The sequence below is a fragment of the Hipposideros armiger genome, unplaced genomic scaffold, assembly GCF_001890085.2.
Source record: "Hipposideros armiger isolate ML-2016 unplaced genomic scaffold, ASM189008v1 scaffold_29, whole genome shotgun sequence".
Lineage (NCBI taxonomy): Eukaryota > Metazoa > Chordata > Mammalia > Chiroptera > Hipposideridae > Hipposideros > Hipposideros armiger.
The window spans coordinates 4,433,526-4,446,796 of record NW_017731379.1 but is presented as its reverse complement, the minus strand read 5'-3'; the positions used below and the strand labels follow the sequence as shown (position 1 = coordinate 4,446,796).

The window sequence follows — 13,271 nt, the reverse complement described above, 5'->3', positions numbered from 1 at the left end:
CCAATTCCCCAATAAAAAAACTCTTTAAAAAAAAAAAAAGAAAACGAAAGTGCATGCCAGCTGCTGGCCAGCCCCACTGCAGCCTCCGCTGTCGCCGGCAACTCATGGCAGCCCAGCTCCACGTCGAGCTGTTGTTCACCATCTTAGCTGTTAGAGGGCGCAGCATCACTGGTCCTCATGTGGGATCCGAACTGGGGCCCTGCTGCTCAGAGCTGGCATCCCAAGCCAACTCCTAACCAACACGCCACTCGGCTTGCCCCACATTCTCATGTTCTTTAAGTCAAAAGCTTTACTTTTGTTTTGATGGTGTATAACCTTCCATCAGCACTGAATTTCTCCTTTTTAGAAAACATTTTTTTCTCATGATCTGTCTTACTGAAGGTAACCAACCCAGTGACCGAGGCCTAAGGGAGGTGGGTGAATGCCATAGATTGTCTCTCTGCAGTTTGAATCTGTTCTCCTCATTGTTGTCATCTGACAGGAGGCTTCTCACCATGTGATTCTGTGCAACTTGGTGGAGAGACAGGAAACACTGAATTGCCTTCATTGCCTCTATACCATGCGTTTCTTGCCTCTTCTACTATGCTTTCTTTGTATTTTAGGACCACATGAAGAGCATCAGAAACACCCTTATAAGATGTCAAGTCTGGGTCAGAGCTGAGATTTATAAGGAATATTTTGAGGCTAGTGGTTTGTTTTTTGTTTTCCTTTTTTTCCTTGGACACTCTGCTGGCCTCCAAAGCTATTTTTCAGTGCCAGTGGTCCTTCCATGGTTCCATGGTTATGTGTTTTTTATATACATATATATAATATATGTATATATATACATACATATATTATATATATGTGTGTATATATATATATATATATATATATTTAAATATGAAACCAAACCAATATTTTCTAAAATGAAATTTAATTTCTTGGGGGTATTATAGAGAACATAATGTTGAGGCTCAAAGTACTTTCTTTGCTTCCATCACTACATGTAAAGCTTCCTGGAATGTCTGTAACTTCCTTGTGTTGTGACTCCTGATCCAGGTAATTTTTCTCCGTTGTTTGAAGGCTTTATATGGCATCTCAGATCAGGATACACAGATATTTGTTAAGCTGAGAAAATGTTTATATTAAATGATTATAAGACATGGGATACAGAAATCATGGAGACTCCAAATCAACGATGTAGTTGATATTTGGGGATCACCATCTCTTACATGTTTCATATGAAAATTTTCATTTAAAACAATGAACTTACTAGGTAAAGACATGAGGCAGTTTATTCTTCATGGACTTTGGAGTTGGCAGTTCTAAATTCTATTTCTGTTCTTTGCTGGTTTGGTGATTTGGGGCAAATAACTTAACCTCCCCGAGCTTTAGTTTACCTGTCTTTAAAAAGGGAATAAATAATACCTGTGGGGTTTTTTTTTTTTTTTTTTTTTTTTTTAGCTGAGCCATCCTGCCACTTGTTGGCAGCTCAGCGGCTGCTCAGCTCAGGCTGGACTCGAACTGCTGTTGCTCAGAGCTCAAACTCTTGAGCGAGCTCTTGGGAATAAATAATACCTACCTTACAGGATTGTTGTTAGATTAAATGAGATTATTCATCCAAAAAGCTTTAGATACTATCTTGGCTAGAATAAAAGCTCACTAAAGATAGCTGTTGGTTGGTAAGTGGTGTTAATAAAAATAGTGTCCCTCTTATCCTTTGAGGCCTTTCTGGTCTCAGTTAATTCCAAATGTTTTATGACTGAATAGCAACCAGGTGACACAGGAAAAGATGCTTTGTGGTTAACAAGCACCAGTAAAAAGAAAACAGAGAGAGATCATATCTCTTCTGTTGTGAAGTGGTTATCTGGGCAAGTATGGCTCTGTCCTAATGTGTGTGTTTTACTTAGCATTTCTAATTTATTGATGCAACTTGAAAATTTCTCTTAGACTTATTTGTTTTGAGTGTCTTCATTCCCTTAGTAATTAATAGAGTGAGGTGTGGGGTTTTTTTGGTGTCCTCTGCATTCTGAAAAGCTGTGCTCTGGAAGTTCTTTTTGATAATTGCCTTAAGACTGAAACTTTTACCCAAAAAGGTAAGATTCTCAACCTTAAGTCTTCTGAAATGCCAGAAGAACATTTGATTTTCTGAGATTATCACTGAGATCATTGTTCACTATTCCAGTGAGCCTTTCATTTTTTATTCCATATTCTTTGAGTTTATAACAAACACGTATCCCTGTAATTGTCATTCAGTATTATTTTAAAAAAATTTTTAGAAAGCAGTGAGAGAGAAAGAGAAGAGAGGGAGAAAAAGAAGGAAGGAAAAGGAAAAAAGAAGGGAAATAAGGAAGGGTGGATTGAAGGATGGACTATTTCAGTTTGGAACAGAGGACAGAAATTAAATGCTGTACAGTAAACCAGAGCTAAAGGTATTAACATGGATGATTGTCGCCCAGATAGTGCTCTGTGAAAATAACATAGTCCTGAATACTTCACATATCTCATACCCTAGCCACGAAAGAATCAAGAGACTCTGTATTAATCTGCAGACCAAGAAATATTTACTCAGTTTTTTTCATTCACTCAACAGTCATTTCAAACATTCACATTAATAAAACTTTTATGGAACTGTTCAATCATACACAGAATTTCAGTAACTAGTATAACAAATCTACCTAATACTCAGCTTCAACAATTAACAACGTTCTGCCATTCTTTCTTCCTTAAAAATCTCTCTCTCTTTTTAACATATGGCGGATAAAGTTTTGTGAGAAAGCCACCCACTGTTGTATCTTCTTACCTTTGAATACTTTAGTATGCATCTAATGGTAAGGACTTAAAAAAAAAAGCCTAACTGCCATGCCAATGGATAATACATAGGTGATGCAGCTGGCAACAATTTATTGAGATAACTCCAGTAGTTTTGCGTTGTGGAGCAATAGAGTGGAGAGCAAATCTTGGAAAATGTCCTCTTGCATTTGGGAAGAAAGCCCTGCGGTGGTTGTGTGCTAATATTCTGTCTCATTCCTTCCCCCATCCTCTTGGTTCTGTGAATTTTCTGATTTATTTAGAGGTAAGATCTTGAACATTTAGTTTCTTTATTATATGGAACACATCATGGATCCTTAATGATTATTTAGAAAGATTTTAAATTATGTTCTTAAATATAGGTTGAAAATGTTGATGTCTTTCACGTCTAAAAGCTTTTAACTCTCCATGCCAAAAAGACTTTGCCTCCTTTGCTTAAGCTAGAGAAAAATCTGTACTTAATTCTTCCTGCTGTATAATGATCTGGATTTATCTAGTATGTAACTAGACAATAATAAGTGAGGCATGGAAGAAGCTGCATTAACTCTTTGCAAAAAACTGATTTTTGCCATTTTTCCATTTACAAACAACCCCCCACACACACCACCACCACTTTATGTTTATTTGCCAGACTTTATTCTGGAGGCTGGACTGAGTGCATGAGACTCTTTGCTCTTCAATTATGTCATCGTAGGTGGGATCAAGAACAAAAAGTTGACAGTAACTGACATCTTTGCACAAATTGGTACATTGATGACTGAATGCAGTTTAATCACCCAAAACAGTGATTTCTTATCTTCAAGACATCTATTCGCAATAGTGTCTGCATATCCTCTACTCATCTTAATTTCTTATAGAGGGTATTATATTTTAGTGTGTTCTTTGAATGTGGAGTGGGTAATTATTATTCCTGAAAGAAATGGATCTAACATATAAGGCTGGCTGTGAGAATATAGTTGCCACTACTGAAGGATTATAGCTCCTACATCTGCATAGAATCTGCACTAGGAGAGCTTCCAGCAAATAGTCGCTTCCCTCAATGAGAACACACACTACTGTGTGTCCTTGAGCAGTTGCTAAAAGCTGGCCCTGTGCTTGATAAATGTGTAGGTAAATACCGAGATAATGATAAATGGATACATGGATATATGGAGTTGAGTGAGAGATAGTGTGTATATAAGCGCTTCCACCCCTTTTTAAAGAAAATATCACTAAACCTAAGAAAATGGGGAGTGGGGAGGTATATGACTCAATATGCAATAAACTCAACTTTTGCTTCATGCATTGGTATCCATACATTGATATGCATCTGATTTCTTTGTTTCCTTTCTTGACTTCTTGGATTAATTGCACTAACTGTATCAATTGTAGTGTGCTTACTTCACTTTCTATAAATAGCTTATTTTTAGGCAGGTCCATGGCATACACCATTTAAAACATACCAAGGAATATTAGTGGCAAAGAAGGCATCTCTGTCCCCAGCCATTCTCATCCCCTTCCACGAGGCAACTGCTCTAACTAAAGTTGAGCTTTGATAATGGGTTTATTCTTACTTAGACTTATATGTCTGGGATTATTATATAACCTATGGTAAGACAAAGTGGTTATCCATAATCTATAAGGAAGGTATTACACAGTCATAATATGATCCTTTAAAATTGTAAGGGTGGACTGCCTTTTCCAGCTATCCTGCTGTTGTTTTAATGTACAAGTACATATAATGTAGTTGTTCTATGAATTGAGTTACCATCATGCACATTAGTCATTGTGTACATCTTTCCAGGTAAATAAACTCCACCTTGACCTTAATCAAAAATGCTTTGAAGGGATTATTGTAGTCTGTTCAGTGTTCAGAAGTATATTAGGACAGTTTGAAGTTTTTAGTGGAGTAGCTGGTCTTTCTGATAGCATGAAGCCATTATGTTTTATTCTTTCTTTCCATTTTATGCTATTCAGGGTTATGATGAGGAGCAAAACTAAACTGTGAACTCTTCCAGACTATCTCCAGGTATCACTTTTAAACGGCCATCATGGCAGCAGGAATAACAAATGAAACCTCCTTAGTTTATCTCTTCTGTGGGAATATCCTCTGCTACTTGGGAGCAGGGAAAAGGAGACAAGCTGGGCGGGGAGGAGATGTACCCAGTGTTGTCAGTTATTCACTGAAATCTATTATCTCATAGGCAATGAGGATATGTCATTTTTCTAATTATATACTGCCTGTGACTGTTCTTCTGGGAATGCGGAATAAAAAGGAAAGTGAAACCAGAGATGTACAATGACTGACTGTTAGAAAACTTGAATAATTAATTAGAGAACATCTATGGTACCGCAGGGTCAGGGTGCAAGGAAGATCATTGATCCGTTTAATATATAACGTAGGTAAAGCTTGTCCCCTTTTATGTATTATAACACTTCAATTGTTATTGCGCTTGTAGGAGAGATGGCGCCTCATAAACAGAATAGCCAGTTATATATCGTGCTATTGCTTAACTCCTCTCTGTGAAATTCAGTGAATTCCTTTACATTTAAATGGAAACATTTATAAATCAGAGAGGAAACTTCTTTCCAGTAGATGTATAGAGTCAATAAGAATGCTACCCCTTTCTTAAAGTAGTTAAGTGTGTTATTTATTTTTTTTTCCTCAGAGCCTTCTCCCTTTTTAAAAAATTGCCTTTTAAAAGACCAGGGTTTCATTTTTGCCAGTTTGCCAGTATGAAAGCATAACTGTTTAAATTTGCAGATCCCTGATTACTACTGTTTACATGTTTGTTGGCTGCTGTGTTTCCTCTTTTGTGAATTGCTTGTTTATTGGGAAACGCCTTAGACCGTTTTGCTTTTGGGATTGTCTTTTGAGCCTTTCTCTTTAAAAGGCAAATTGTAGTTTCTGTGCTAAGAAACTACATTCCCAAGCAGAGTTTCTTCCTCACATCCTGAGTGCTTTCTGATCAGAAACAGAGTTTGGTCAAGAGCCCTCTCTTATTGTATGGCTGCTTTATAAATGCTGTTTTTAATAAGTACCAAAAATATATTGAAGTTTGTCCTTGGATGAGAGTTTATCACTGTTGGCCTTTGGGTGAACTTTGAGCCTGAGCTGTTTCATTCAAGGCAGCATGATGTCATTTAACTCACAAATTTCTCTGTTGCTGGAAAAAAGCAACGTGTTCCCCTAAATAACCTACAGGACTGAATAATGCTGGCACAACATTATTCACCTCTCAGGTCTCCACTAAAGACTTCAGCATGGTACGAGTTTTATTGTTTGCGGAGGAGGGTTGATGGGGCAGCATAGAGCGCAGGGGAAAACAAAAGCGGTGTCTGGTCCTCAATCGGAAGTATCCTTTATTCCGCTGCCCACTCAGCTGCCAGTATGACCCAGCTCACACTCACTTTTCCAAATTAAAACCTTTAGATCCATCTTTGTTTCTCCATATCAAAAGACTCTCTAAGCTTCTTCCTAGATCTATATATTCAATATAGGAATATAATTTAGGGTTTTCAACAGAAGCTAACGCAGAGAGCTCTATCTCAGGTAGAAAAAAACAAAAACAAAACGGATACCATTTGGATCAGCATTTTCCCCCTTGTTTGAGAAGCTGATTTCCCTAATTCAGTAGCATCAAGCTTCATTTTAGAGAGAACTGCTTTTTAACATCTCCTAAAGTTGGGAACGTGGAGTTCACTAGCCACAGAGCCTGTAGTTCATTAGCTATGTCCTCTGAAGCTACCAGAGCTCCAGCCATGAGAATTTATTGCTGGAAGTTCAAGAAATGTAGGGAAGAATAGAATAGTACAAGAACAGAACAGAACCAAATGGATTTTTCCCTTCCTTGGTTTCATAAACGAGCACTTGCCTGTGCTCAATATTATTCTTTGTGTTAGTTTATGTAAAAAGGATGCTTATAACCCATATGTGGTTAGTCTTTTAACTTTGATATGCATTGTCAAATCGTTTTTCTTTTATTGCTTTAAAAACAAACGGTACTGGGAGCAAATAATTATTTTTTTTTATTCTTTCATCTTAATGGAACACCTAGACCCTCTGTACCCTGTTGTAAACGCCATAGTTAGGAAATCTGTTATTTTCCTGAATATCTAAACCATGTCAAATATTGCTAGGAAAAGTAATTATCTGCCCTAATGGAAGAAGGTATATTCAATATACTAATGGTAAAAACTTATCTTCTGTCTTCTAATTAGAAGACTAGATTTGTTGCAGATGAACTTAGGTTATTGAGATCTAGCTGTTACATATTGGGTATTTTTGAAAGAATTTGATTCCTTGGAATTGAGGATATGCTGTTATTATTTTGGAGGAAACACCCTGAAATGTTAACAGGTTAAAATTTCTCCAGGACTAGTAATAACTTATTCTCGGAACCTTGGTTCAAACTTACATATCCTAACCTACAAGTATTAATCTATATTCATTCCATTAACCAGTGTTAAAAAGGAGACTTCAGAGTTCACTTTATATGTCTTTTAATACCATGTTTACAACTCTTTAATTTAGCAGTTATTATTTGAATAGCTTAATACTTTGTACGTATAGTTTTATCAGCATCTAAATCAATCATTTTAACTTCTATGATAACTTCTAAATGATATATTTTATGTGGGTAATTTATAAAAATTCTGTACCCATTTACATTATGGCGTAGAAAACATCTAAAAATACAAAACCAAAGAACTTGTGCAAACTATTTATAGACTTGAGAAGTTATATTATGAATTGGTATTTTCCATTTTGGCATATTGAGGATTTTGTTATATGGGATTCAGACTTAGAAAAGCATTTATTCTTCTTCTTTTTTTTTACTTTATTGGGGAACAATGTGTTTTTTCCAGGACCCATCAGCTCCAAGTCAAGTTGTTGTCCTTCAATCTTAGTTGTGGAGGGTGCAAGCTCAGCTCCAAGTCCAATTGCCGCTTTCAATCTAGTTGCAGTGGGGGAGGTGCTGGGGGACACAGCCCACCATCCCATGAGGGAGTCGAGCCGGCAACCTTGTTGTTAAGAGCATGCACTCTAACCAACTGAGCCATCTAGCCACCCACCGGCAGCTCAGCTCAAGTCATTGTCTTCAATCTAGTTGCAGAGGGCACAGCTCACTGGCCCATGTGGAAATCGAACCTGCAACCCTGTTGCTCAGAGCTCACGCTCTAACCAACTGAGCCACCCAGCCGCCCCCATTTATTCTTTTTGTTCAAAATTTTACTATGTTGTTCTCTGACCTGGAAGTTTTGGGGGTTTAGAGTAACATGACTAATTTGCAAAGGCCGACTTTGAAGCAGTTTTGTTTTTGTTTGCTTTGCACATAAACATATATAAAAAATATAGAAACTCATGTATACACACACCTGTATATATCACTGTAAGACAGCAAAATACTCTTAGTGATTTTTTAAAAGCTTTTATTTACTCCCTTGAAGCATGATCTGCTTCCCTGAGAATACAGTATAAACAAAATTTGGCTCACAGTTACCTCATAATGATCTGCTCATCCTGTCCTTGCTTGTTGACCTACTTAAATACCTGTGTGTAGAGGCAGTACATTCGAAGTTGTATTCTCCAAAGTAAATTGACAGTGTATCCTTTTTAGTTAGATGGATAGGCTTGTTTTAAATTATTTTACTAGGTAGAGATAGAACATGGCAGACATTTTTATTTTAAAATTCCATATTTGTTTCCTGTCCCAAGCTTATTAATTATCTAAGAACTGTTGGTAAATGTAAAGCATACTAAACATTTTTCTTTAGATAGGAGGTATGTATGTTGATCCTTTAAACTCAGGCTTGCGAGACATGTAACTTTATTTTTCTATAAAGAAACCCTCTTAAGTTCTCTTTTGCGCCTCCAATCTAACAAATGTGGAAAAATTAATCTCAGTCAATTATTACCCCCCTCCAAAATTGCATCTAAATTTGATAGGGCTTGCAGTGCAAATATATGAGATGGGAGAGGTGAGGACATTTTATTCTTATTGTAACCACTGAGATGCCCCAATTCCCTACCTGATCATTGGTTATTAACTCATATAGTCTCTGAAGCATCCATCCTTATTTCTACTTCAAAGCCTGTAAGTTCTTTGGACCTTGTTTGTATTACTCTTGGACACATACTCATATCATTATCACCAGATCTACAGGGATTGGAGAAGTTGTCACAGATGTGGCTGTGCAGACATACTATGTGCACACCTCTTCTACTCTTGCCTCATGTGGGCTATCTTGCTACTTCCTTGAACTCCACCCAAGAATAAACATAAGATTTTCCAGATCTTTTTATTAGTAACACTTCCAGGGCCCTGTCGATTCTTACCCTTTCTCAGGGACCCCTTTTCCCCCTTTCTGTTTGCAGCACTCTTGTTCCAATTTCAGAATATCTTACCGAATAATTGACTGGTCAGAGATCATGGAAGCTTTGCTCTTAATTACACGTTTAATCTTTTTTGTTATCCCAGGTCAAGGTTTTGAATTCTTTCATTCTTTTTCATCATGACCCGGTATGGCATTGCTTTCCCAAGGTAGTGAAGATGGACTGTTCTTCCTACCTGCATTGGGGAAAATGTTAAACGTAAAGAAATGTGAGGGAGTGAAAAGGATATTTACTTCATGTTGAAAAACATTATGCAACCAGATCTGTATTTTTATATTGTGATACTTGTATATGCTTCAAAGCATTCTTAATTGGAAAACTATTTCTAAGTGAACATAAGATATGGAATCGCCTCTTACAATGTCTATTTAGAATTTAAGATTCAAATGTTTCATAGATACATATTTGGTATTTTTACCACTTTCTTTGGAAAGCAGAGGTCTGGAAGAAGGAGGCGGGAGGAGGAGGAGGATTCTCTTTTTTCTTTTTAACTTTTGATTATGGAAAATTCCAAACATATACAAAATTAAAAACCTATAGCATAACGATTCATGCACCTATAATCCAGCTTCAACAACTCATGACTAATCTTGTTTCATTTGTAATCCCCATTCCTGCCACTGGATTATTTTTAAGTTCTTCCCATTTGGATGCTGGATAAATAAGTGAGTGTCTAATCATCCTGGTATCATTACGTAGTTCAGAATCCAAAACTCCATCCATTCACTTAATACTTATGGAGTGCTTATTCTGCAACAGGTGCTACTAGCCTAGGCTACACATATATAGAATGCAACGTTAAACTCTTGGAAAAATTCACGTTAGGTACTAGTTAGTTACACAAGGAGATAATTTCCCACTTCTCCTTAAAACTTTCCAATATATTTTTTTAAAGGCCTATAAGCAATGTGCTGCTCCTCCCTCCTTGCCCTCCTTTGCCTGATTTACTCATCTTCCATTCTCAACCTGCCTTACCGCTGCCAGCCACGCTGGCCCCCTGATTTTACTGAAACATTTCCTTTTTGTTCTCACTCCATAATCTTTGTACGTGATATTGTGTTCGTAGCACTTTCCCCTCAGATATCTGCATGATCTATTCCCTCACCTCTTTAAAATTTTCTTGGCCCTCAGCTGCTTTCCAAAGTATGTCCTGACCTCCAGATACTTGTCCTTAGTCACCTTCTTGACTGATATTTAAGGGGTGGGGGGTCTGAGGGATCTTCTTGCTCTGTTCTATATTAAGAATTTAATAAAAAATGTGTTTGTTAAAAAGATGGCATGGTTTGGGAACAACTCAGCCTTTTGCAAACATAAATTTACTTACCAGTTGTGCAAAAGACACCCAAATTATTTCCAAGAGGATGTTTAAGTATTAATTAGATAATTATTATGATAGTCTTTCTTCATGATATCATTCAAAATCACATGAAATTAGGTGTTATGCTTTGGTGATCACTTGTGTTTTGTGCCAAATGCCTCTCAGCTGTAAAATTATGACTTTGAAGAACTAGTAGTGAATAGTTTTCACTGCTGTAAATCTTACACTTTAATACTATTTATCCCCCTCTGATGAGTAATTGACTGGCTTAGGTACCATTTCGTCTCTCCCACGAGTTAAGATAAGGTGTTTGTGAATATATGTTCTTTAAAATCTGGCCCTAGGTTCCACTCTGTCTACGTCATTTCTATCTGTTTCTCTAAGATTTAGTTCTTCAAAATACTTTGTCCTGGCAAGAGTGCAGTAAGATTAGCGTTCTCAGTCACTGCTCATGGAAATGTATAACTCTTTCCGGGAATATGCATTAAGAGATTTAAATATGTCCCTTTCTTTTGATTTCAGTTTGGGGAATGTAGTCTAAAGAAAATGCGCATAAAGAAATGTGGTAGAAACAGAAAAGAATGAGAAGCACCCAGAGATATGTGTATATATATATACATCTCATTCTTTTCTGTTTCTACCACATTTCTTCAATACTCATCTACTTTTCTTCAATACTCATCTACTTTTCTTCAATACTCATCTACTTTTCTTCCTCCTTTTTTCCCTTCTTTTTCTTTTCTCTGTTTCCCCCCAGTACTTCATTGCTTTGTTTCTCTTAGTATTAAAATGATATATGGAGGCAGAGAGTATATAGGAAATCTCTGTATGTTCTGCTCAGTTTTGTTGTGACTCTTAAATTGCTCTTTTAAAAGGGTCTATTGTATAATAAACATAAGCAAATAAATAGTATGGGACTTTAAGAAGAGGCTAAGTTTTTATGGGGAACACATTTGGTTCACAGTAGGAACTCAATAAATTGTTGAATCATTTTGTTGATTTGACTAAGCAAAGATTCCTCTGCATAAGAAAGCAGGCTCTTGGTGTTTTAAGCCTAAGACTCAGGGAAACTACTGAAATATCCAAGAAAATGAAATTTTTTTTCTTTTGGATAAATGGAATGTTTCAGGAATTGAAAGTGTTTTTAAATTAGAAATGCATTTTTCTGCCTTCCATGTATATTAAAGATTCTTATTTGACAGTTGTTTGAAAAATAAATCCCTTACTAAATTATAGGAACTGCATCATATTATTTTTTTTTTCGTTAATTAGAGGTGATTTCAATGTCCTAAATCCTGAAGGCTGGGAAGTACACTGGTGCATGTGTAATGGAATTGTCCCTGCTCCTTAATGTACTTGTGCTGTTAAGATGTAGTTAGTTGTTTATTTCTTTTACAGTGAAATATGTCATGACTAAATTCCTGGAGATATTTTTTTAGTGCACTCTTAATTGGAGATCTTTCTTATTTCTAAAAAAAAATTCAGTCTGTCTTGTTCATTAATTATTTGAATTGCCTTTGTGCATTAAATGTCATATTTTATCTTATGAATTACCGCAGTTTCCAGGATGGTTGTCCCCACATTCATTTTTCCACCGCATGGATTAAAATTGTTTAAATATGTTTTCTTTTTCCCATAGTGGTTCCCCCTGGAAGTCCTGGGCCCATGACTCGGCATGGGTCCTATGACAGCCTAGCTTCTGACCACAGTGGACAGGAAGATGAAGAATGGCTGTCTCAGGTAAACCTCTTGAAATGTGTGGCCCATTAGAGTGAAAAAAAACCCAGAAATCCATTGTCTGTTTCTGCTCTTGAATTATAAAAATGGTTTTCCTTAGAGGAAAATGGAAAGAGTTGGGAACTCTTTTTAGGGTTGTAACAATCAATTAATTGTCTTTCCATATTAAGAATTTCTCATCAATACTGCTGCAGGACTATATACACCTATATTTTACACACGTGTGTGTGTATACATTTGCTTTCATACAGAGGGCATAAAATATGCACATCTTTCAAACAATCCATTTATATCCCTTAGGACCTTGGATTTTAGACGGACACTTCGGATTAATGTAAGAATTGCCCTTAGTAAAACAGTGAAGCCATTCAACAATCTTTGAGATTGGTTTTGTGGAGCCAACATTTTCTGAAGATTGGGCCCATGCTTTGATTAGACAAGTTCAGCATTCTAATCGGCACAAGCCCTGGCTGCGCCCGACAGGGTTTCTTTTCCTAAACTCATGTCAGGCCGCTTCCAGTGGTCTCTAAGCCAGTCCTGTGACAGCTTCAACTGACCCTTCCTCCCCTTGCCCGGGGAAGCTGCCTTCATCTCCAGGGCTTTGAAATAAAAGATACTTGGGCAGATTTCAAAATGATGAGATTACAAATGACTTCATTACAAATGCTGTTATGTCTGCCTCCAGTCTGACATCACTTGGTGGAGTTAATGACCTGTCTCAGATTACCAATCCAGTGGCTTTTCATCCGACAGGTGCCTCCGTGGAGGCCGGGCGCAGTTTCACTGCTTCCTTGGGGAGGGTAGCCGTGGAAAACTAAAGGGAATCTGGACACTGGAGAACCAGATTGTTTCTAGGTGACACAGTTCATCACACCTGAAATACTCACAGGAAGCTCCTTGAGGGAGGGCCGGTGCTTCAGTTCCTGGCATATGGAGGAACCTCCTTTCTTGAGGCTATCACCAGAAAGTTTAAAAAAAGAAAGAAAGAAAAAAAAAGAAAGCTGGCAAAGAAACCATTGTCCTTCACTTCAGCTTTTCAATTAGGAA

General features: G+C 37.1%; 1 protein-coding gene across 12 annotated transcripts in view; it reads left to right on the top strand.

Moving 5' to 3' along the window:
• The window catches only part of BCAS3 (BCAS3 microtubule associated cell migration factor), a 574,404-nt gene that overhangs the window by 296,610 nt on the left and 264,523 nt on the right, over window positions 1–13,271 (top strand). For all 12 annotated transcript variants that reach the window (XM_019636670.1, XM_019636667.1, XM_019636663.1 and 9 more), the window contains one exon: window positions 12,127–12,227. In XM_019636670.1, coding sequence (XP_019492215.1) covers window positions 12,127–12,227 — 101 coding nt within the window. The remainder of the gene's footprint in view (window positions 1–12,126; window positions 12,228–13,271) is intronic.